Below are 25,825 nucleotides of genomic sequence, written 5' to 3'. Positions count from 1 at the left end.
TAAGCACTATGCAGCAGACAAGTTGAAGCAAAAACAATCAAATAAACAAATAAACAAACAAATCACTGAGGAGGCGCGGCAGCAGCTTGCCAGCGGTCCCTCTCTCCGACCTGTTCTAGGTCATTGAACGTCTGAAAGTCTGAGTTGTGGAGACCCTGCAGAAGAACCATGCCATCAATGATGTACGCAGATTCATGTAGTTCAGTAATTCAGTAGTTGCTGTATTTCCTCAACTACAGTCTCAATTTTCTTAGCAAAGTCAGCCTTTGTTGTTTTCCTGAGGCTTCCATCATCATTACACAGAGACAGAGGGACAGCAGCAAGTTCATGAGCATCTCCCTCTGCTTGGAAACAGCAAGATGTCTTTGGAAGAGCACATTTGAATCCATGCGATCTTGTTTGCTGGTCACAAATTACTTTTTCATGTCTATGAAAGTTTCACAGTGTTTTCATTTTCCGGGTCCCCCTCACAAGATGGCTGATGTCAGTAACCACAGCATAGTGGATAACATGAAATACCTTTCTGACACTGATGAGAAGAGTTCAGAAGCCCTTCAGGAACCATGATAGCTCTTTTGCAACCTTCTCAGAAACAACAAACTCTGAATACCGAATTCAGAGGAACCATCTGCGTACGTCATTGATGGCATGGCTCTTCCGCAGGGTCTCCAGAACTCACACTTTCAGACATTCAGCGACCTAAGTGAGAGCATCTGGAGGAAGATTGCAGCCTTTTTTTGCGGGGATCTGTACTAAACAAAGATGCAGCCTTAAGGCCCAGATACACCAAGCTGACATCAAAGAACTAGCGGCGATGCGGCAGACTTTTGCGTTGCCTCATGTTGTTTTCGTCTTGGCCGACAAGTTGCATTTGAACACATTTGAACTCGTTCTGCGCCTGTGTGAGAGGAATTAACTCTCCACAACAGCAGGTGGCAGTAGTCTGTATTCATTATTCAAAAAGAGAAATAGGAGAACCGAGGATGGTGGATATACAAGCCGTTATGATACGCACATGAAACTAAGCAGCATCTGCCGACCATTTTTACACCACTCTCACTCACCACTTAGCTTCATTCTAGATGTTCATGTTGCTGTGAAAATATCCGTATATTGGAATGATCAGATGAGATGAAGATGAAAAATTAGAAGAGTCTTCAGTGTTTGTCCTCTTGACTTTACTCGTTGGCTTGCTTTCCTCACTTCTGTTTCTGTTCTCGTGCACTGATTCGTTTAAGCTGAACAGCCAATCAGAGTGATTTCTCTCACCGATGAGCACCACCACTGATTCAACACGCTGAATTGGCTGAAAAACCTCCGACACGGGCAGACTAGAGGGTGCTGGACACACCGAAAAAAAACGAGGTCGACGGACGCTCGGCGACATCCCCAAACTGTCTGATGGCCAAACGTCGGCTTGGTGTGTCAGGGCCTTTAACAGGATAGGAGGACTTCAACGGTGTGGCTATTGTCTTTGATACAACCATTCCCCAACAATAAAATAATTGATCTTGAAAGGAAACAAAGAAGCACGGTTTAACTCAAAACACCTACATATGTTATTACAGGAAAAGCAAATGTTCCAAACTACAGAAAGTGCAGCGGGAGCAAAGATGATACAGGACCACAGAGAATCTCTGCCTCTTTGGCAGGAGGCTTTGAAAATGGTTAGAGGTCAAGATGGTCAGCCAGTCACAGGTAGAAAAAGCTTTGTAGACCTATACAGTAACGAGGAGGAGGCTGACACTAGATAAGTGTTGAGCCAATACACCTTGCACAGTCACATTCTTGCCTTATCATCAAATGCAATGAAATATATGTACCCAATCTGTGCTATTTCACAGAAACTTGGAGTTCAATTCTATGATTGTCTACCTGCATGCCACCCCCCCATAGGCTGTGACACCACAAGTAGCTTGTATAGAAAAGGGAAAATGACAGCTTTTACAAAGCTGAAGACCTCACTGATTTACAATAAATGTCAAACTTTGGATTATCTTGGAAGCTTGGAAGAGAAATTGCCTGTGGCAAGAAAATATGCCCTCCATTAATGGTTAATGGACTTGCATTTATATAGCATTTTCTAGTCTTCTGACCACTCAAAGCGCTTTACACTACATGTCAGCATTCACCCATTCACACACACATTACAGTACACTGATAGCAGAGGCTGCTAAATTGTCAACTTTGCCCATCAGGGTGTAATCTAAATACTCATTCACACACCGATTGCTCAGCCTTCAGAAGCAGTTTGGGGTTAAGCGTCTTGCTCAAGGACACATTGGCATTTGATCGGATGAGCTAGGGATCGAACCACCGACCTTCCGATTAGTGGATGACCTGATGAGGAAATTTGGCATCCACAACCGATATATCAGTAGCCCACAGCCCGTTCTCATTCCCAGAGCATCAAATATCAATACTTTTTCACGTCCGTCGGCGTTCGATATTATCGCACAAGGCACCCTTTAGCGCCGGTATGAGACACACTGGGATTTCCATTATCTACAATGTAAACTCATCCGCGGCAACAGTAAACACTCAGAAAAAGTGCTTTGGTGACATAGTTTAAAGAGTGAAAGAGACACACAGGGCGGGCGAGAAAGTGGATGGGTCCAACAAACACAAGGCTTTCATCCAGGAGACCGCTGTTCCGTGTGTTAAGTGTCACTTTCACGTTACAATCAGCTCTTCATTCGTGTCCCGTGTTCACAACGACTTGCCAGTTTTCACTGTACAAAAATAGTAATTTTAAGCTCAACCATGGTGTTCTTTCTTAAACCTAAGCAAGGGTTTTGTTTAATTCCCAACGTCAAAAACGTGTTCATTGCAACCAAAAAGTGACGCAGAGGGGTCTGACAAAGCCTCCGTATGACGAGTGACGAGTTGGGATGAGAACGTGTTGCGGTACAACTCCCCGACTGAAGATGCTTTCAACCAACATGTTCTGAGAGCAATGTATTCAATTCAAGGTATTTATATAGCATCAAATCAAAACAGAAGTTATCTAAAGCCACTTTTCATATAGAGCAGGTCTAGACCATACTCTATCAGCCAGCAATGTGGCATCATAGACATCTTCCAAAGGCACTTCTCTGGAATCCCATTGGAAAAGAATAGACAGTCAGAAGACGGATCCATGAGGCCACGTTCTTCCAGAAACCAGCGGCTCCACAAAAGCTCAGAAACATCCCACACCCATACTGCAGTGATGAAATTCAAATGCATTTCTCAGTTTGAACTGAGTTTTGCTTGTGCACCTTTCCTGACGGTCCAAACATGACACATTTTGTGACCGAAGATAATGTGGATGGACATGCTGCATTCAAAAGATGGAAAAAGCAAGAAACAAATAGACCAGGGAATGTTTTATGTTCATATGGGTGTTATATATTCATACTTATTACATGACTTTGTTGAATACTCGATTCTGATCGGTCAATCATGGCGTTCTACTCTCTGTTATTTCTTTATAACAGACCGTTGCAATGTGTAACAGACCGTTGCTATGTATAACAGACAGTTGCTATGTATAACAGACCGTTGCTATGCGCGCAGTTCTGATCTCGGACTCTGGAGGATCGTTTTTGTGTCAAATTATTGATTTCTGAAGTAATTAGCCATGTAATAAGCGGGATAATGTACAGCTAGTGGGTCATTGTTGTGAAATAAACCCCTTCAGGGAGATGCTTTGCATCGGGGTGCCACATCACCCTGTCAGGGTTTATTCCCCAACAATGACCGGCTCGCTGTACATTATCCCTTACTTAAAGGTTTAAGTGCAAATTATTACTTGCAATTGCATCAAGAACATTTATTTACTCCTTAAATTTAAGTTTATACAAAACTTTTAATAACTGGTGTGCCTACCTGATTGAAGTGTATTAATAAGTATCTATTGACTGCAGATATGCCATTTACCCCCATTTCATGCTTGGAACACATGATACATTTCTTAATGTAGACCATTGACCATACCTGCTACAGTTACATATCATATATTGCTGGATTCAGCACAGTCATACCATTCCAGAAAATCCTGATTGGTGTTTCTAGGAGAATCCCAGCCAAAGCTACCTAAAAGTAAATGAATACATTCATCATAGACCTTCAAATTTGATACTACCGCTTATTGTACTTATGTGTTTGTAGTACTGTATTTCCTCAACGCATCAATATATTCACATTCGGTTTCTTCACACATGTAGAGGAACCCCCTGGCCATTATCACATCAAATTTGGGATCAATCAGAGCTAGCATTATGAAATTACATGAGCTTTGGTGTACCATCTCCCATTCGGCCTGGCTTCATTTTGCGCTTTTTCTATTTATGGGTTATGTCACAATATCTGTCAATTTAACCATTTTTGCAGTAAAATATTTTTATACAAGAATCCATTTCATATATGGGAGACCTAGGAGAATATGAAAATCATTGTTGTGCTTTGTTCTACCTCCGGTAGGGGTATCTCGAAAACTAAAGCACTTTTGGGGGTCTTCCCACAGGCCTAATGTTACTCCGGCTGTTGTTGTAATGACTCTTGCTGTTGTTGTAATAACTCTGAAGGAGTTAATATACTTTGACAAGGCATATTTAACTCTGGAGAATTTGCAGTGTATTAAATACTTGACAAATCTCTCCTTAAGACATTAAAGGGAGAGATACATTTTGAACAGATAAAAAACGTGCGATTAATTTGCGATAGTATACATATATAAATAAATACAATACATACAATATGAAAAGCATGCTTATTTTTGCGTTTACCCAAACCAATTACTGCCCAGCCACCACCCTATGTGGTTTGTCACAGGCCTTTCTCTATAATTCTAAAATAAAATGCTTCAGGCTCCATGCTAATCCTGTTGAAAATCAGATACCATTGTTGCACCTCCTGCAATCCAGCATCTGTTCATGAGAATACACAGCGGGGATTGGAGGATTGGTAGAAATGGACGGTCCTGAGGGGGTTAACTGATTTAGAGTGGAGAGAGAAATTTAGAATTGAGCTGTCTGATCTGCTGGGTCCAGTTGGTTTCCAGGGATGTCAGCATCTATCTCCTGAACCCGGCGATGAGAGTGGAAATTGAACTGTACAAATATAGAAACTGTGGAGAATACATAGATACAGAGAAGCAAAGGAGTTGATGTCTTGCTTTAGAAAAGTGATGTGTTATGATGTGTTGTGGCTGAGTTACCAGGTTGTGTTGTTGTGGTCTCTTGTGTACTCTCACTTGTTGAATTGTTGTTGTTTGCACTGTATTGTGTAAAGCCTAACTTCTACTATATGTCAAGGCTGATACAGATAATGACATTGGAGATTTTTTTTTAAATCCAATAACAATAAATCTATCAATATTCATTACTTGAACTAAACACATGACATAAACAAACAGTTTTGATAAGATCCCTTAAAGCGGCAGTAGGCAGAATGTTTTTGGCATCATTGGGCAAAAATTCCATAATAACCTTTCAGCATATTGTAATTCAAGTGTTCTGAGAGAGACTTCTGCACCTCATTCTTGGCTCTGTTATCAGGCTTTAAAAAATCTAGCCTGTAACGGGAGACTTTGGCCAATCACAAGTCATTTCAGAGAGAGAGAGCGTTCCTATTGACTGTTCATTCAACGGAGGCAGCTGTCAATCACTCGCAAACTCCAATCAAACGGTCAAACTAGGCAGCGCTGATCAAATATGAATCAATATTCTCTTACTGTAATGTCTATTTCTCGCCTCAAATGTTATTCAGAAACATCTTGTAGCATACGGTCTAGCTGTAAAACAGTAACAGAATATTGATTCTTATTTGATCAGCGCTGCCTAGTTTGACTGTTTGATCGGAGTTTGCGAGTGATTGACAGCTGCTCATAGACAGTAAGGCTCCAGCTCGGCTCTGATTGGTTGTTTTCTGGAGGACACAGGAGGACACAGAGGCACATGATTTTCTTTCAGATTACCTGTCTCATGCACTAAGGTCAGGATATAGTGACCGTTTTATAAAAATAACTTTTTTTAAATCATATTTGCTCTAATTCTACCCACTGCAGCTTAAAGGCCGGAGATATACTTGCTTTTTAACCAAGCGTTCACATAGACAACCTGCTACATGATTAACGGAATTGTTCACATAGTTGCCTATGTACTATGCGTGTTACTAGAGGATTCAACTAGAGGGCACACCGGAGAACTCAGACCTTATAGAACAGGTCGTCCACCAATCGGAAGGTCGGTGGTTCGATCCCCGGCTGCTCCGGTCACATGTCGATGTGTCTTTGAGCAAGACACTTAACCCCAAATTGCTCCCGAAGGCATAGCCATCTGTGTGTGAATGAGTATTTAGATTAGATCCTGATGGGCAAAAGTTGGCACCTCGCATGGCCTCTACCATCAGTGTATGAATGTGTGTGTGGATGCGTGAGGCTGACATGTGGTGTAAAGTGCTTTGAGTGGTCGGAAGACTGGAAAAGCGCTATATAAATGCAAGTCCATTTACCATTTACCATAACATCCGGATTCGCATCACGTAAACAATACACATAGCGACATTCGAGTAGATTACTATATTAATTCTGAGATCACAGCAGAAAAAGTGATGGCAGCACCATCGTAGATGGTATGTAAGGCCCTTAAATCAAGCATGTCGACTTCTAAAACTTTAACTAGCATATTTGTCACTGCAGCTGCAATGACGGATCGTACAGATGCTGTAAACAAAATAATGACATTATCAGCTTATGTAGTTGATATGGCGAATGTGTTGCTGCTTATTTACACATCCGGTACACAGTGACATTGGCATTCATTTGGTGTTTCTGGCCAGCTCATGAATGTCCAATATTCACGCTCTGAATCTAAACACTGAGTATTTCACTGTGAACGACGACTTTCACATACACGTAGCTATTTGATGCATTGTTGCATTGCATCATTTTGATGTATATTTTTGTTAAAAATATTGGTTATAGCAGATCTACATTTAGTTATTAAAGACTTGTGTCCAAGTATGTAGAGCAAGAGTCAATGCTCTCTGGTGGACAAACTATGTAAACATTATATTTCTATAATGTACTGTCCTTGTGATTTATAAATCTATGATAAGCTGAAATCAGATGATAATTGGCCTGACTTATTCTTTTTGGGGAGACAATGTAAGAAAAATGTACAAAAAGGGTGAAACCGATCTGTTTGTCTAGACATGTCTATCTGTTTCTTGTCAGTAATTGTTTTGTTGATGTGACCGGCTCTGCCTCCATACACATCTCGCTGCTGCCTCTCGCTGTCTCTGCCCTCTCTCCCGCGACACACACACACACACACCGTCTCCTCTCTCTTTCTCCTCCTCCTTTCATTCACACATTCTCTCCCTATCCTCCTCCCTTTTTCCGCCTGCCTGCCTCTGACCGTTTCTCCTCCACTCTCTCCTCCCTCAACCTCTCTCTCTCTCCTCCTCGCTCCCCTCCTACCGTTTGGACTGCAGCAGTCTCTCCTCAGCCTCCTGTCTTTCTCTTAGCAGCCTCTGCAGGTGAAGGATCTCCCTGTGGTAAGAAGCTGTCCTCCCCTCCGCTGCCTCCTCCAACACTGCCAGTCTGGTTGACGCCTGCTGCCGGTACACCTGCACATACACATACACACACACACACAGAGGAATGAGATGTGGAGTGTTGCTATGAAGGAGGCGGATTTACATGAAGGACAGCGCAGAGACAACTGGAGTGGAGGAGGGGGAGTCACACACATTGGGACAAGGTGAGGAACAACACATGCATTAACCTGCAGATCTTCTATGGAGAGGCTGGTGTGGGTGCATCTGCACTTCTACTGTATTTGGTGTTTATTTGTTTGCATGTGTGTGTCCAGAAAATAATAGTTTGGTTTTAGACCTGTATTTAAGTTGTTGTGTCAGCAGATCAGCAGCTGTTGAGCTGCAGACAGTTCAAAACTACTGCAGGTGGTGCAGCACACACACACACACACACACACACACACACACACACACACACACACACACACACACACACACACACACACACACACACACACACACACACACACACACTCATACAAGTGGCATACATGTTTATTGTTATGTGGACTAGATTGCCTCCGTTGATGCAGAATAACCGTCATGGCAATAAAGCAAAAGGGGGGCCATTAAAGTAAAGAGAGAATCAATGAAAGATTGTAAAAGAGCAAGAGAAACAAAGGAAAATAAAAGAAACAGAGAAGATGGATAGTGAGTGTTGCTGCTCTGTGCTATGCTATGTTGGAGATTTAGTGATGAGAAAAACAAGGTCTGTAAAAGGACAAACACTGTGCGTGCTTGCCCTCTATTTGTGTGTGTGCATAGGAGTTTATCACTGTCTTCTTGATAAAGGGTAAAATAAACAAAGTTGTTTTGACCCTTTCACGCTAAATAATTATGAATTATCAAGTAGCTGTATTTGATTCTGAGACATGTCGTGCAGAAGCAGTTATGAAAATGTTTTGTGTTTTATCACTGGTGATGGATTTGATACTGATTTATATATGAGGCTGTATTTCTGAAGCTATCCTATCCCTTCTTTTAATCTTGTAATTATGATACCAGATCAGAGGACTGGTGAGTTGTAATTGTCTTATCACGATGTGTTTGCACAAAGCATATTTTACCCCCATCTGCTACTACAAAGCTTTGAAAACATGGAAAACAGAAAAGCGCCAACAGATGCCAAATGCTTTTTCCTTAACCAACCAATCACAACCAAAGAGGCATTAATGTTTCTCATGGGATAATTACATGTGGAAAAATTGGTCCATTGTAGTAACGGAGTGCTATTGAATGAGAAGAACGCTAAGCAGAGGGATCACATGTAATACTGCATCAGGTAGCTGAAATGAACAGTTTCTTATGAAGACATGAATTAAATTGCTTTTCTCACCTAAATAACTGTACTCCTATTAGTGCTGTGTATGTGAACTACTTGTTCATTTTCGGAATTACATCAAGAGCTTCATTAACGCCTCAATGACTTTAAGGTAATAATATTTCACATTTCCTATGATTCAGTCTATGGTTTTGTTTTGTAATTTCAACACATTTTCTCCTTTCTTTTTTTTTTTTTTTTTTTACTGGATGAATGTTTGGGCCTCGCTTTAGAAAGAGTGTTTGCTCTCAAAGAGGCCCCCTGATGAAAAACAGAAAGAAAGAAAAAATTAATTGCCTGGGACAGACTTGAGAGCTGAGAGCATGTCAAAATGATTTTTGCTCTGAGTAAAAAGGATATTGGGTCCAATTAAGTTTGACAGATGCATAGTCTTTCAATTTCCATACCCAAATGTTACATGGATAGAAACTGCACCTCTTTCATAACAAAATCCCTTTGTTTGCAGACCAATAGTCCACAGAGGAAATACAGTCCATATAGAGGAAAATCAGACCATCATCCGTAACACATTATGTCATCATCATTGTGATCAATTACCCATGTTCTATAACGACTAAATAGCCTCCTACGGCACATCAGAGTCGACACAATGGTGGGATTAACCATGAAAGACATTACCTAGCTTTCTACCTATCCTATCGACACAAAGGCATGATTGATTACAGACCGCAGGATGTATACAGAACCATGACAACATAACAACATGACGCTTATGAGCACATCATCAGTATGGAAGGCTAGACACGTAGTTTGATCAGCAGTAAGCAAATTGAAAATGCCAACAGTACTGTTACTGAATGATGTTAGAATACTGATAGCGGTATCATATGCTCCAGATCTTAGTGGTATTATTTACATACAGTACGTCCTGAACAGTCAGGCCCTGACATCGATCAGGCAAGTGTGAAATACACGTACAGGCCATAAACCGGCCTTACCCTGAGCATATAATTTACGACAGCGTTATTACATACTGTACCTGTGTCATCCTTTAAATCAACTGTTACAGGCAGGTAGATATGGTAGATGACCTCATTGTCTCTTGAATGTATAGGATTTCATAATTCCCAAAAGAGCTTTTCAACCATAAGGCATCTTATTTTATCAGAGACTTTGCCTGATACATAGACCAAAGATGTTATTTGACACAACCTGGATTGTTTCCTTTTTTAAGATTAGCTCTACGTATATGATACCGACTAGTACCGTTACTGACACTGCTACGTTCAAATGTTTTGTCACCTAAGGCTTTGAGTCTTTTTTTTTTAGCAGTCAAGCATTAGTATAGTTTCAAGCAATATATACATTTAGTGCATCATCAGACCAACAATTGAAAAAATTTCAAATGTGCTTTTCACTCAACCCTCTAGGCTTACTAACTCTCCCTGCAGTGCAGAGCCTGTTTAGGCAACACAACTTAGTTAGGTTTAGGAAAAGGTTGTGGTTTTGGTTCAAATAAGAACTTTTGCCATGTAAAATTAGTATGTTTGTTACGTAACTTAGGTAACTGGCGTTAGTTAAGTACATAAGTTACTTCAAATAAGTACAGTAAAATAAGTCAACATTGAAATGGTTTCACACGGGACACAAACAGCGGTCTACTGAGTGAAAGTGTGTTTGTTTGAGCCATCCATTGACCCTGACTTCCTCTTTATGTGGACTTTGCAAGCCCACAGAAAGAGACAATTTTCATAGTGGCTAAACCTAGGAATTACAACTTCTGGGTCTGTAACATGATGCCATTCGGCCCAAAAATACTTTTTCCTATAGACTTACATTGGGAAACAGACGTCCGTAAATCAGCGGATCATTTCTTGGGGGTAAATCAACTTCCCAGAACAAACACTTCAATAGCCCTCACTTAAATCATTAGGTCCTAAAAGTTGTAGAATTCACTAATAGCCAAATACATTTATTTCCCTAGGCATAATGAACTGCTGTTCCTGTGAGCGAGCAGAGATCAAGCAGTTGGGAGGCGGGGTTAAGGGAAATGCTGCTGCGCTTGCTCTATTTTATTTATTTATTTGACCTTTATTTAACCAGGTAAAATCAATTGAGAACCAATTCTCATTTACAATGATGACCTGGCCAAGAGGCAGTAGCACAGTCCACACAAGTGACACAAACAGCACAGATACAATACAGTATGACAAACACATGAGAAAATGGCTAAAAACAGCATATGTAAATTAATAAACACTATGTACAAAAAAAGGCGGATTACTGGATGTTCTTTGTAAAAATGGAAGAGAGAGAGAGAAGTGAGGGCTGGTCAGCAAGTACAGCAGTCAACTATGACTTGTTGCAACTTTTGTTTGAACATGTTGAGAGAGGTGAGAGCTGTTAGTTTGAGCGTGTTTTGTAGTGAGTTCCAGTCATTTGCAGCGGCAAAATGAAAGGAGTTATGACCAAACACAGTACGGACTTTTGGAATGATGAGCCTAATGAAGTCACTGGATCTTAAACGGCGATTGCTGTGGGAAATGTGCAGAAGATTGGCCCATGGATGCGGAAAATCCGGGTAATTTTATCACTCGACAGTTGAGCCATTTTGGCTTCATGCGCCACTGAGCAACTTTGATAGGAATGAACGGGGCCTCGCCTCCAACGCTTTATCCAGTTCTCTGTATACATCCATGGGACTTTGTCTCTCTTTGTAATACGGTATGTCACCTGACTTCCTTAGAGGCAGCCTCCTGCACATCCCGGCTCACGATTACGTGGGTTATATATGAATTACAGTGCATTACATTTCCTAGGTATAAGTACGAACAGTGAATGAGAATAGCCTGATCACAGTGTCGCAAGTAATGTGTCTGACTGATTAAGTAACTGACCTGGCTTTTATTTACTGATGTCTTACCAAACACTGTGGAGTGCAGGCTGATGTGAGTGTGAGTTAAAAGAAAAGAGAGAGACGATGTAAGAATGACTAACAATGCAATTGCATACACAGTTCAGGACCACACTGAAGTAATACAAAAAATCTAATTAGCACTGATGGAAAAGTAATCTAGTACATCAGTGTTATTACCAACATGCAGCATGCATGTTTTACACAGGCTTCACCTTTTAAAGAGCAGTACAGGGAATATAGGCTTGCCCATTTAATCCTGTAGAAATGACACACTCACCTCTCTCCTACCAGTGGCCGTTTCTCTGCAGAAGAATGTCTACGTGGTTATTAGGTGGCAGCATATGTCATCAGCCACCACCCTGCTATAGTCTGACGTACTTAGCGGCCAGCAACAATAAAAGGCTATTTTCCCTTCCCCCTGTATGTCTTGGCCAAAGGTTGAAAGCTTCTAGTTATTAACGTCATAATGTCATAAAGTACATAAAAGAAAACTGTACTTCACCCACAAAATGGCCATTCGTATATCAATTACTCACCGCGTGTTACCTTGAATTCTTGAAGACAACTTTGTTTTGCTTGCTTGCGTCCAAGGTGAACGTACTATCTGAAAGACGAGTAAATCCTTGATGAACTGAAGTAGAAGCTTAACAACAGCAAAAATATATAAAAAATCTGATTACAAACTCTTGCACAACTCGTGCAGTACAATCCAAGTCTCATTTACCAAAATCATACAATTCAAAATGCTTACGCAACTACTGTCTCATGCATGGATTTGCAGCATGTATGCGCAATCATGAGACGGTAGTGGAGGGAGTGTTTTAAATAGTATGATTTTGGTGAAGATGCATGTGTTTGGGAAGTAGTGAGCATACGACTGGATAAACAAGACTTGGATTATACTGCATGAGTTGTGTGAGAGTTTGTAAACGGATGTTTTTTTAAATTTCACTGTTGTTAAAGCTGGACTCCATTTACTTAAATTCATCAAGGATTTACACCATTTTCCGCCGTTTTTGGTTCACATTGGAGGCATGCGAGAAAAACTAAGTTGAATTTAAGAAGAATTTAAGCAAGAACGAGGTGAGTAATTGATATATGAAAAGTCATTTTGTGGGTGAAGTATTCCTTTAATCAAACCACGACGGACATTAATTTAGCCAGCCATCTTACGATGTTTTGTCAAAGCTGCCAACTTGTCTTAAGACCTTTACACACCGGGGTCGTGACGAGTAAACGTCACAAAAATGTGAAATACTCTCCTGCTAATATTATATGTCTAGGGCTTTTATTGTAAATGGTGAGAACGGAAGGAGTGGATCTAGTCTGCACTACCTTTGTCAATGTTTAAAGGAGTAAAGTTTGCCGTCTTGGTTCGGACTTCAGAGCCTCCGTGTTGTTGTTTCATAAACATAAGCGCAATTCAACCGGTTCCACACAACATGATTGGTTGATGCCGTAATTTGCGGTGCGAAAGCTCAGAAGAATTATGTCGCTTTTTCGCTGCGTAATATTTGCGTTTCGTGTATAAAAATATACTGACGTGCGAAGAAAACACTGACTGTGTGTTACGGCCTTTAAGATGATCAAAATAATGAATATGTTGACCAATATACTATAACACAAATTTAAAAGGTTCATCATTTGATGGTGCTCTCAATGAAAACATTAATATTTTATTCATGTATTCATGTATGTATCTATTTGTTGTAGTTTGTTAAAGAAAAATTAGTCACCGATAATGTGCAGTCTACAGAGGATATTTACAGAGCTAAGAAAAAGAAGTCCAAGACATGGGGTAGCTCATAATATCAAAACATCTTTGCCAGACACGCTCAAGATGCACTCAACAGACTTTGTCGTGTCTTAGCAGGGTGGTTAGCTACAAGACCCTATTGACAAGTGGATTCTAAATATTCATCTGAAACATATCTGGATCTAGCCCCATCATATAATGGGCGCTTGGCCTGGCCAGTCAAGAGCCTTAGCCTTAGATATGGCCCTAACTAATGGCCCTCTTCACTCTTTTCACAACCAGCATGTGAATTCACAGTCGTGCACAGTAATGAATGGAATTGGTATTTTCTGTTGGAGAACTATAACCTGGAAAGCAAAATGTCTCCAAAGCTTGGACTGAATCTCCATCAACCCCCCGGGGAGGCAGCAGGGCAACAGCATCAGCCCAGCTGAAGCGGTGACATTTAGCCCTCATAACAAGCTGAGCTGAGCAACGCCAACCCAATATATCCCCCCTCCTAGCTGTAGCCCGGAGGCTGGCTGACCTTCTCCACACAGTAACAACAAAAATACAAAAAAATTCAGAGCAGAAAAATATTAATGACACTACAATCTAGAGGGCAAATGTTTTTCATTATTTTTTAACATTTCTTTGTAAACACTTGTTTCTCCACATAAGTTTCACTCAGCACAATTCAGCACACACACCTGAGAACTGCTCAGTTGTGTTTTTAAATTCAGAGCATAGGCCTATCTAGTGCCTCCATACGGCTCTCAACATGGCGATGGCTGAGCCAGCAGTGTGGACAGAGCCAACAGGGTTTACCTGAGGGGGAACAAGAGGGTGGGCGCTACACTTCCGCGACAACGCCATTTGTCGGGACAGCGTTATCAGCTGTAACCGCCAAATGAGCGCAGTGCAGAGCGGCGGCCATGAGCTAGCCAGTGGGGCACACTCACATGCACTAAAAAGCACATGTGGCCGGCCCAGCAGTGTCAACAGAGCACAGAGAAGCACGGATTACAACACACACAGCGGGAGAGTGACTTCCTTCTCTGCTCAGGATGCCATTACTCTACGATATCTTTACATCGCGAGAGTCACAATTGTACTATAGTTTGCATGTGAGCATTAAACTCACATTTAATAGAGTTGTATGTGAATATAGGATATGTATATGGCATCCAGACTCAGACCTGACAATAATAACTTCCCCCTGAGGCAACCTAGAGCCTACAGACATATGCTGTGGGAGAGCGTTTGATATACTGTATGTTGCAGTGACTAGCAGTACACTCAAGTTTTCTGCTTGAACTTGCTCTCAAGCTTCACTACGTTTACTTTCTAAAATAACCAGTCCCCTGGTTCTTTTGTTTCTCCATATGAAAAGCCATTTGAAGTTGATCCTTTGAGTCCTACCACCTGTTTGAAGCCAACCCTGTCTCAGCACTGCCATATGTCCTACCTCATGCTGAAATACGATTTGAGCTGCAGCCAACAACTGCTGCTAACAGTCTGAACGCAGAGTAAATCTTGAGCTGGTGTTAAAGGCTACTGTATATACACCCTCCTCTCCTTTTATCTGCCAACCTGCTATTATTCTAATGAACACCTCACAACCTCACAAACAACACCATACCCTTTTATCCAATTCATTAATTCACAAATCCAAATGTTTAAATTCCCTGCAGCGATACCTCCATTCTCTCAGCTATAAAGCTTCAGTGCATGTGTAAACAAACTGACCTTTTCTGCTGAAATTGGCTGTCTTGTGTCATTAGGTAATGAAGCAGTTCCATAGGGCAAGCAGACTTCAACTACATGAGACCCTACTCTACGCCCGATCTTACTGCATTTAATAAGTGTGGATGCATTGGATGGGAGCATAGTGAGACAAGACAATACAGGAATTGAATGGATGAAACTGGTTCACCTGCTACAGGCATACAGTGGAGCAAAAGGAAGTAACGTTGCAGCTGAAGGAACAAGCAAGATACTGTTTTACCGCATTTCCACTGCATGGTACGACACAGCTCTACTCAACTCGCTCTTTTTTGGTTTTCCATTAGCAGAAGTTGTGGATAGTACCTGTTACTTTTTTTGGTAGGTTTCAATCGTGCTGAGAAGGTTGAGTTAAAACACTGCAGACCAATGATTGCTCAGAGAAAATCATCACCAGCGCAACACGGGACATCCTGCACAAACGCTCCATTTTTAAATAGCCAAGCTACCATCGATAGACACAACAATTTTTTAATTCACTCGACCCAGATTTCAGACCCAGATAGAATTACCCCCTAGAGGTTGTATGCCTCCGCCAGCCAGTCAAGTTGCAGTTTACATCTAAGTCTGTCCAAAATGTCATCACTTTATCCTATTAGACATTAGTGTGAATTGTCATAATTAGCATATGGATTCTTGGGTTATGGCCAAAAATGTGGTTTGTGAAGTCACAGTGACCTTTGACCACCAACTTCTAATCAGTTCATCCCTGAGTCCAAGTGGACGTTTGTGCCACATTTGAAGAAATTTCCTCCAGGTGTTCCTTAGCTATCATGTTCACAAGAAAACCCGGAAACATAACGCCCGGGCAAAAAGCCTGCAAAACTATGCTATACACTATGTAAGCCCACACTACGCTGCACAATTGACGAAGTGCAGATGTTCTTCTGTTTGGTTGCCGATGAAAAGATTCAGCAAGTATCGCGTTGAAGATGATATCACAGCAGTTTCACACTGAAGCGGTGCTATCCGAAGTGGAAAACGAAATAGAGAAAAGGACCTGGTACCAAAAGTGAGTTGAGTCATGTCGACCTGCAGGCATTAGTTTCCTACTGTACTGGTGGTTTACTGGACAGCTTCCAGTGGTAGATAATGCAAGACTGTGGTTGCAATTCCTAGCTCCCAGAGGCCAAAAGAAAAACAATGTGGTTGTGCTGGTTGGCTTCCAGTGGCTAACCATTGAATGATAGAAAGCTAAAAATATACTGGGCATCTCCCAGTGGCCAACAGTAGAATCCTGTGGGTATGTGAATATGTAGAACGTCCTGAATGTGATGCACAGTCGGGTTGAAAATGAGCATTTAGTGTAAGTCAAATAACTTTTCCTGGGTCAGTAAAGGTTAGAAATGATGCCATTTTTCTTTCTAAGCTAGTGGTGTGCAGCATAAAATGCCTGTCAAGGAGGATCTGATTTGCCACCTCTCACAAGACTCTGCTGTCATGCCCTTCTAGTTAAAAATCTCTGACCTTTGCTGAGGAGTGAAGCTCTTGTGGTATGGGGGAGTCCACAGGTGCGAGGATGATTGTTGCAGGTCGGCTTGCGATGGCAAAGGATAACTATGGGGTTAATGTACTGACAGAAGTAATATCAGTAAGCCTCTTTGTCTGCTGGGTTTTAAAAACATCAGAGAAAGAGGATGTAGTAGCATTTCTGCCAATAGCACACAAACACAGACATCACACACACATTCACCTCCCTTGATAAAGAACTGGGAAGACAACACAGCTCATCTGCCAATGTCAAAGTCAATGTCACAATTAGTTCTGGTCATACTGTATTGGGGGTTCACTTCAATCAGGCAAACTGACTGCAAATCACTATGCTTGGGCACATGACAACACATGATTTTGAGTGCTATTGTAAAAATCTTGTTGGATGGTAAAGCAACCATGTGCCTGATTTGTTAAGTGGTTTGCCAGTGTTTGGCTGGATAGATAACTAATGGTTTGTTGGTCTTTAGTAGGGCTGATGGATTTGAAGCATGTTGTATAGCTGTAGAGAGCCCGATAGTTTGGTTCTGTGTTTGCCCTCCTGGCTCTTTTCTTATTTCTTTATTTATCACTTCTCTGACATATAATCATTTCGAGGTGACGGTAGAATAACAAAGTGAATCTTTTTACACCTGTCTTGAATATATGCTGTGTATTTCTGCACAGCAGAGCTTGTTGGCAGCCTAATAGTGCTTACAGTGCTGGGTCTGCTGCCCACATTTGTTGGTCTACTTACTTGCTCCAGAGTGCAATCATCTTGGTCACGCAACCAAAAATCTGTCAAGTGTGACTTGTCTCTACTGCCCCTACTCTGCCTCTGATTGGCTCTGAACCTGATATACTCTGTACTCCTCCTCAAGCCAGATCACACCCTTAAATAAAACATACCAGTAATTCAAAATGAAGACAACTATTGATTGTTTTATTGTCAAGAAAAGTAATGTGGTACCCATTACTCCTGTCCCCGGCCTTGAAAGGCCCAACCCAGACCCGACATCATCGGCAGAGGTAACCGCTCCAACACCTGTCTCCCCAGTAAGATTATCCCTGACCCAACAACTTCGGCGGAGATGGCTTCATCTGATTTCAAGCCAGAGCCAGAGCTTACCACTTCCAAAAAGCCCAAAATATATGCCTTTTGCAAAAAATTGCCCGTCCAATTTCCATGACTCGGGTATGATAAAACGGCCAACATTATGCATTGCATTTATTGCGAAGAGTAGGGCAAACTGGTGATCCCAAAGTAAACCTGCATGAGCACTGGGAGAACATGCAGACACCACACAACAGCTCAGTTAGGTTAAAACCCAGGACCTCCTCGCTCTGAAGCAACAGTGCTCGGTCAACCACCCCATAGCATTCATGGATTTCTCTAGTTTACTGGACTCGAGCATCTAATGAAGCTTGTTCTGACAGGCCACACTGTCAACAGTGGCTGGATCAGCTAGTGGGCTATACTGTACAGACTCTCAGCTCTCATTTATGCTTTTTGCGACAGTGTCACAGAGGCTATTTCTGTAACTCCGCTGGAGGGACTGACTTGTACATCCTCAAAAATGTAACTACGGGGGCGATGGGGATTCCATATGGAGACCACAAGATATGTGATTGGTCGGATTGGAAGCAATGGAACGTACACAAACACATTTTTTTTTGCATCTAGTGTTGCGTTGGTCCTACAATAATCAACAGGTTAAATTCAATGCTGCATTATAAATCAATTCCTACACCAGAGACTACTATGGCGGGACTGGAGGACTGACAAAGAAGCATAAATCCATCTTTATTTGACTATGCCTGCCATAACAGTGAAGAGCCAACTGCTCAGATTATACATTTAAATGCCCCATTAACACATTATGTAGATTCCTTACATCGATTTACAGAATATAACTACTTCAACCTTTTTTTTCCAACATTATAGCACCTCTGTTGTTGTTGCAGCAGGTTTCTGTTCTGTTAGTACTTTTCTCCTGCCTTACGCTCTTGTGCGTGCCTGCATTATATGGCAGGGAGCTTCCAGAAATGAGCTACATCCCCAGACATACAGTAATTGCTGTTTATGATGAAATACACTTTGACAGCTGTTGTCCTGACAGAACATTGTTAGTGTCAGATGCGTCGTTTTAGATACACACATTCGTCTTTGTAACAGCTAAAGACTGGAGAAGAATGCCTGAATATCTGTTTAAATTGGAGCAGCTCAAGTTTCTCACAGGTCAATGTACAGAATGCAGAGTAGAGAGGCCAGAATTGATTAAACAGCAGTGTGTTTAAATAAATGTACCAATCCTCCCATTGAAGCACAGTTACCCACTGTTCATCAAGGCTGAGTACTACTTAGCTCTAATCCAAGCTGCCCTAACCCTATTTAATCGGAAAGCTCCATAGATTGTGTTCGAAAACTTTTACAGTAGTGTTATTATGTACCAAATCTTGAATATACTGTATATGAAAATCAGAAGTTTCAAAAGAATATTATAAGTAAAAGGCAAAAATCTTGCGCTATTCAAAGGAATACATCTAGGAAGTACAGCTGAAGCTTATTCTGTGTATTTTAACATGTTTCTTTTTCTTTTTTTTTGATGAAGGAAGTTTACCAAAAGACTGTTCTGTATTTATGCCTAATTGTTGTGAACAAGGATGAAAGATCTGCCCAGCAGCATGAACATAATCCTCTGGATCAATGGCATGATTCATAGAAGCATCACCGAGCAGATATTCTGACAGCAAAGGTCAAAGCTATCATCAACTCTCCACACTGAAAGGAGGAGGAGAGAGAGGAGGAGACGGGGGAGCAGAGAACATAAGGGATGGAGAGGATAAGTGTCCCATCTTGTCTGCCATATGCAGGGATATCTTACAAATTGCAAACCCCAGACACAAGCTTGTCTGTCAAAATGTTGTCAGAGGTAGATCCTCCACTGTTTTGCTGTTAGTCACATGGAGAGTTTAAACGTTTTCTGATGGCAACTTGATGTATAGAAAAGATTTTTTTTCAAAGAAACTTTGCCAGTGGAATCGGACAAAGTCAGACAAACCCACCAAGCAGTACTTACCAGCTAAAAGCAATTGTGAAGAGAGCATAAATCTACTATTTCCCCCCTATCATATGCTATAAATGCAGGTAAACACAGCGTTTCATGTAGTTCGTCTTGCCAAGATCTATGCAGAATATTGACTGCTGTGTAATTCTGGCTGTAAAGGTGCAGCTCCAACAGAGCGTCTGGAGCTCAGCGTTGTACAGACTTCTGTAGCTGTGATAACATAGCCTAGACCTTGCTTTTATCCTTGTAATCAAAATATTATCCATAATGCCGCAAAATGTGTTGATCAAAGCACTTTTTGCTTTTAAAAATATCGACTTGTTATTGATAGTGGTTTGAGGAATAATTCAAGGTGATACTTTATTGATTTTTCCCCATGGAGAAATTCTCCTCTGGTTCGACCTCCTATGAGAGCTCAGGGTACAAAACAGAACGAATGGAGCCGGATTCAGGGGCAGAGGGACATAATGTTCTAACCAACAAATCCTGCAAATTGAATGACAAAATACGTCGTTAGTAACTGCCCTTGAGAACGACATATTTTCTTATCTGACGCCCTTATCGCCAGGACAACATAATTTGTCAAAAACAAAGCTATGGTTAAAGTCAGTGGTAAAGTCAACTATCCCTTTAAGCAAAAAAAAAGAATCTGGCCGTATCTTACACATTGCACCATTAAGGCCTTTCTTTTTAGTGACTTGAATTCTAAAGCCATCTGAAGGTGGTAGGACAGCATGTTCAGCAGTCTTTAGTTTAAATGAAGTTTAACCTAAATGAAGAGTAATTATGAACGCCACATCTGTGAGTCATCTACTGTGAGTTCCTTGCTTGACTGTGGCTGTGTATGTATAAGGTCCCATCATGGATGTTTCCAGTATTTTTCATGGCCTTGATAGCTTGATTATGTCATAATCATTGGAAAGGCTCCATTGATTTAGACTGACTTCATTCCTGCTTTTGTTCAGTTTTTCACACAGGTTAAATTTGTGCCATGTTGTGTAATTGCGCTTGGTTTTCTTTGTTCTCATGTAAGAATAAGATTGGACAGAGGTATGAATCGAATTGCAATTTTATTTGTATAGCCCTGTTGTAATGAACAGAATGATGAACAAAAACATACCGGACAAAGGTGCACATTAAGTGCAATGAGCAATTTAAATAGCAGCCAAACGCCGCTTCCAGTTTTGTGTGCCTAAATAAGACGTTTCTAGATGCATCTGAGATGTTTAGTAAAGGTTGACCTCTATATCTTTCTCGAGGACACTTCAAACCACACTCTCTGGGTAAAGAGTAGTCTCCCTGATCATTACACAGCCCAGCTCACCCTGCCATCGACAGTATATGCTACTGAATATAATAAGATTAACAGTCCAGTGTTTTCCAGAGAACAACAGAATGACCCATATGTGTACCACAGTAAGATGTAACTGGATATATAATTTCTCTGGAGAGCAAGAACACAATCTCATCCATTCAACACCTCCAACAACTCCCTCAACTCTCCTCCAATCACTTCCTAAATGTCAAATGTCAGCTCCAGTCCACCTCCTCCACTGTGCTATTCCTCCTCCATAGTGGACCATACTGTTTTCAAATCAATGTTTCACCATTCAAAATCAACATATTTACCTCAGAGACCAACTAAGCAGTCAGTCAACCTGTCAATACGTCAGTCAAGCAGCCAGTTAACTAGTCTGTCAGTCAGTACACCAGTCAATCAACCACTCAATCAGTCAGAACACATAATATTTATATAACGCAACACTAGGAAGATGTTGTCCTGAATTTACAACACTGCTGCGACTAGTGGACAAAGAGTTGTTGATTTCTTAATCAACCACTCTATCAGTCCATTGGTTATCAGCTGCAATTCCTTTGATGGCCACTATGGTGCTTCCAGTGATGATCAAGATGATGGCGAGCCTTAAACTCAAACTCAGGCTTCAAAATGTCCCTTCAGAGAACTATGCCTCACAGATGCTGTGTGTGTGTGTGTGTGTGTGTGTGTGTGTGTGTGTGTGTGTGTGTGTGTGTGTTATTGCCTTCAAGCTACACTACTCTGATTTAAGTTTTCTTTTCTGTGGGGCTGTGTGTGATTCCTCGTGAGTATGATGCGGATTGTGTTCATAGTTCATATACCTTCCAACGCCAACCTGAAAACAATTTCAAGGTTGAGAAATGGAGAATCTGGCAGTAGATGAAGAACGGTGTAGGGACCTCACGAGACAAAGAGCCTTGGCCTACATGGGAAACCAGAAGCCTGATCACAGCAGGGGTCCCAACTGCCGGCTCCGAAAGTCTCTCACCTACATGCGAGATTTCATGTTGAATCCAAAACAAGGACTCCCATTGGATGAGGCTAACAGGAAATGTGGGGCCTTTTCCGGGGAAACGCCCACTATCTCAAGAGATAAAAGCACGCTACCTGAGTAGCTCGCCCCCTTTCTTCCCCTCTTCTCCCCCTTTCTTCCTTTTTCCACTGCAAACCCAACACGCTACCCAACGCTTCAGCGTTCACCTAAGACCGAGCCACATTTTCTGACCTCGCTGGACGAGTTAAGATAATGTTGTGTCCATCAGACTTGATCCACATCCCTGCAGAAGGAAGACTACAGCCCGGCTTCACCAAGGAAGCCGAGGACAACCGCTCTTCATCAAAGGAAACGAGCGCACCGCCTTTCCTTCATTTCTGGCTGCTTTCCCCTCCGCTGCCACCCGGAGGTCCAGCCTGCCGTTCAGCAGCTGACGAGCTCCATAACGGCCCGTTATTGTCCGAGCCTGCGACGCCGCCGGACCAATTAACGAAGATCCACCCCACTATCGCTCCGAAGAAGCGATTCCAGTAAGAGGCTTGTGTCTGGGCAGAGACTAGTGAGATTGTATATTCCAATAAGTTAATAACTATTGTTGATTTATACTGAACGTACGGACCGCCGAGTCCGTCTGTTTGCTTTGTTTATTTAACTTGCTTTGCTTTGTTTATTTAACTTGCTTTGTTTACTATTGCTGACTGTTTGATTACTGTGTGCTCTTTGTGTTAGCTCCTGCTAAACGTGAAGATCTGTAGCTGTAGTTTATTATTAAAAGACCAGTGCACGGCTGGCTGACGTGAGTTTGCCTGCCGAGCATCTGAGTGATAATAACCCGGCTAGTACATCTCTCGTGCGGCAGTTAGGATTCCTGCTGCTGCGGTGTTTACTGTTTTGACTGTGATACTGTTTTAAGGCGCCCCCGCCTTTCTTTCCCTCCACTTCTACCACATACAAAGAAACACTTTGCCGACACGCGGGACTTAAACCTCCCGTTCGTACCAGTCGGTAATTTCCGTGGCGCTACCGCCACCAGAGCAACTCCTCCCTCGTGACGGTGACGCCGCCTCGGGGTTTCCCTTGCTCCTCCCACACACGTAGATACGCCTCCTCACGTTCTTACCTTACTGATCACGCGGGACTTTCACATCCGTTTGGGCGTGATCTGTAACGTTCGAGCAACCCCTCCCTCGCGTGACGTCACCACGTCCACCGCGGGTGTCCTTTGCTCCTCCCTACACCGCACACACACATAGGCTGTTTTCGAAACCGCATACTATACTAGTAGTACGTACTGATTTGGCCAAAATGTAGTATGTAGTATGCAGTATGCGAACAAAAGCAAAATCTCCAGTATGCCAGAAATACCCGGATGACGTACTGATTTGGAAAAATTCTCCAGTATGCATCGGACCAGTCTATCTCGCCTACTGTATCCCACAATGCAAAGCGGCGGAACAGCACAGGCTACGGGTATAAAAACAGCAGCCAAAAGCTGCTCTTTTTTTACGTTTTCTGTAGCCATTTCAACACTAAATTCACTTCTGAAAGTTTTTGAGGCGAGAAATCAACTGTGTAGATTATTAATATCGGCAGTTTTACGAAGTTAGATGGCGAATCGAACATTTGTTCCACCGTTGTCGGAGTTTAGAAGCTCCACAGAATACCGTGACAGCCAGCGAGCGCCTGCCCGGGTCGCTGCCAGCAAGCCGGGTAGTCACGCTCAGAGACCGCTATGAGCTGCTGGAGCTCTCTAGAGACCGGTCTGTAGAAGAGAGGCTTTGATTTCCTTGTTGATGGATAGTTTGTTTAAATATCACAACACAGATGTCCATTATAAATTAACAGGAACCTGTGTTTATTTGCCTTTTTTCGAGTTAAAAAGCTCCACAATCACCCGCGGGCGTAGCTCGCTGGAGAGCCGGCCAGTGACGCTCACAGAGCGGCTGCAGAGCAGCAGAGTGGCGAGGGAAGATGAGAGGAGAGGAAGAGGAGAGAGAAGAGGAGAGGAGAGAGAAGAGGAGAGGGAAAGAGCAGCTTCTGACGGGGCAGAGAGATTCCTGATGAGACAACATGACACTTTTTTAACATTTCTCTAATATCTGGAGGGAGATCAGTCCTTTTGCTGTAACTGAAAAAGCAGTTTGAGTAAAGTAAACGTTGTGGATGAATGTTTTATATTTCCCGTCTCTCCTCGTTGATGATCCTGTTTGTCGGACTTCTTTATGAGCTGTCAGAATAAATAGTTTAAACCTGCAGTATCTTATAAAGTAAACAAGCACAACATAAACAACAAAATCAAAGTTGTATTTTTTGATAATATTGTAATAGTGGTACAAGTTAGTTTTTTTGTCCTGTGCTTTAAGAGCTGGTTTGAAGGCTTACTGCTAAATACATCACTTTAACTGTCACATACTGCATACTACTGAGGAACGCAGTATACAGTATGTACTGTATACTGCATACTGCGCTCCTCAGTAGTATGCAGTATGCGGTTTCGAAAACAGCCTTGGTCTGGATAAATGACCACACACTGTAATGAAACTGTTAATGTTATGCAAACATACTGAGTCCTTCATGTAGGTCTTCTCCAGCGCCGCCCAGATCTCCTCATCGTTGTAGTTATTGAAGGGGTCCAGGTTGTACCTGTAGGCAAACACATGGATTATCACAGTTGGCGAGCCAGTGACTAACCCAACACAGTGAGAACAGAGGGTGCCTGCGTGTAAACATGTTCTGTGGAGTTAGGGGTTAGCTTTGGTTACCTGACTGTGCCAATAAATAGCACAGGATCCTGGGGGATGATAGACAATTTGCTGCGCAGATCCTGCAGACCAATGTCCATAATGTTCACACCATCTATCAGGATGGTTCCTGCTGCTGGCTCCACCAGCCTGAACAAAGCCACGCCGAGAGAGGACTTCCCTACAGACATAGAGCAGAGAGTACCTAAGAATAGTAACCCTAATGGTTGACAGTGGTAGTGTTTTGTTTCCCCTCAGCACCCTGCAGTCATGGTTTAACAAAATAACACTCTTATCCCAGTAAATTCTTTCATTTACACATTTAAATCCAAAGATGCTGCTGCAACACAGCGCTATCAACATTTGCATTGCATAAGATACATTATGATCAATATGGACAATAGGTTTGGTGATTACTGCATGTGTTTATGTAGTCAGGGTCTTACCAGAGCCTGTCCTTCCCACAATGCCCAGCTTCTCTCCAGCTCGGATGAAGAAATCGAGTCCGTTCAGGACAATGGGTGTATTCTCTCTGTACCTCATCTTATAGTGCTGGAAGGTGATGGTTCCGCTCTTTGGCCAGTCCTCTGGGAGTTGAGCCTCCTTGATGTGTCTTGGGGCCTCAGACGTACAAGTCTGTACACAATGAATAACAACTACTTTTAGGGAGGAGAAAGGAGGTGTGTCATATGATAATTGTGCTTTTCTTGAATAGTTTAATGTACAGTTTCAAGAAGACCAGGACAGGTGGATGGATTGGTGGTGGTAGCCAGGCAACCTGTGTATAAACAGTCATTATTTTTCTGAGGCAGAGAAGTCTAGAGTCTGACCGTGATGTATTCCTGCAGCCGCTCCACCGAGGTGAAGTTCGCGTCCACCTCCGTCGACTGTTTCACTACATGCTGAAGCATGCCTGTTAGCTGGACAACAC

At 42.1% G+C, this 25,825-nt stretch overlaps 2 protein-coding genes and 1 long non-coding RNA gene across 3 annotated transcripts in view; all 3 read right to left on the bottom strand.

Moving 5' to 3' along the window:
• The window catches only part of LOC141783553 (uncharacterized), a 34,462-nt gene extending 25,625 nt beyond the window's left edge, over nt 1-8,837 (bottom strand). Inside the window, exon 1 of the long non-coding RNA XR_012597295.1 lies at nt 7,466-8,837. This is a non-coding gene — a long non-coding RNA (uncharacterized LOC141783553). The remainder of the gene's footprint in view (nt 1-7,465) is intronic.
• Nucleotides 1-25,825, bottom strand: part of LOC141783438 (ATP-binding cassette sub-family C member 12-like) — a 247,760-nt gene that overhangs the window by 52,563 nt on the left and 169,372 nt on the right. The window lies entirely within an intron of this gene.
• On the bottom strand, nt 23,295-25,693 carry LOC141761539 (ATP-binding cassette sub-family C member 12-like). Its single transcript, XM_074624923.1, has 4 exons — nt 25,341-25,693; nt 24,916-25,075; nt 24,683-24,796; nt 23,295-23,385 (listed from the first exon to the last, which is right to left on the bottom strand). The coding sequence occupies exons 1-4, from the start codon at nt 25,435-25,437 to the stop codon at nt 23,295-23,297; spliced, it is 462 nt and encodes a 153-aa protein (XP_074481024.1). The 5' UTR covers nt 25,438-25,693.

This window comes from Sebastes fasciatus, chromosome 2 (genome assembly GCF_043250625.1).
Source record: "Sebastes fasciatus isolate fSebFas1 chromosome 2, fSebFas1.pri, whole genome shotgun sequence".
NCBI lineage: Eukaryota > Metazoa > Chordata > Actinopteri > Perciformes > Sebastidae > Sebastes > Sebastes fasciatus.
This window is presented reverse-complemented; position numbering and strand designations above follow the sequence as displayed.

Coding starts and splice junctions, on each gene's coding strand:
- LOC141761539 (XM_074624923.1), bottom strand. CDS start 25,437: ATGAGGTACAGAGAGAATACACCCATTGTCCTGAACGGACTCGATTTC. Junction 25,076..25,340: donor TGTGGGAAGGACAGGCTCTG/GTAAGACCCTGA, acceptor CTATGTCTGTAG/GGAAGTCCTCTCTCGGCGTG. Junction 24,797..24,915: donor CTATTTATTGGCACAGTCAG/GTAACCAAAGCT, acceptor GTTTGCCTACAG/GTACAACCTGGACCCCTTCA.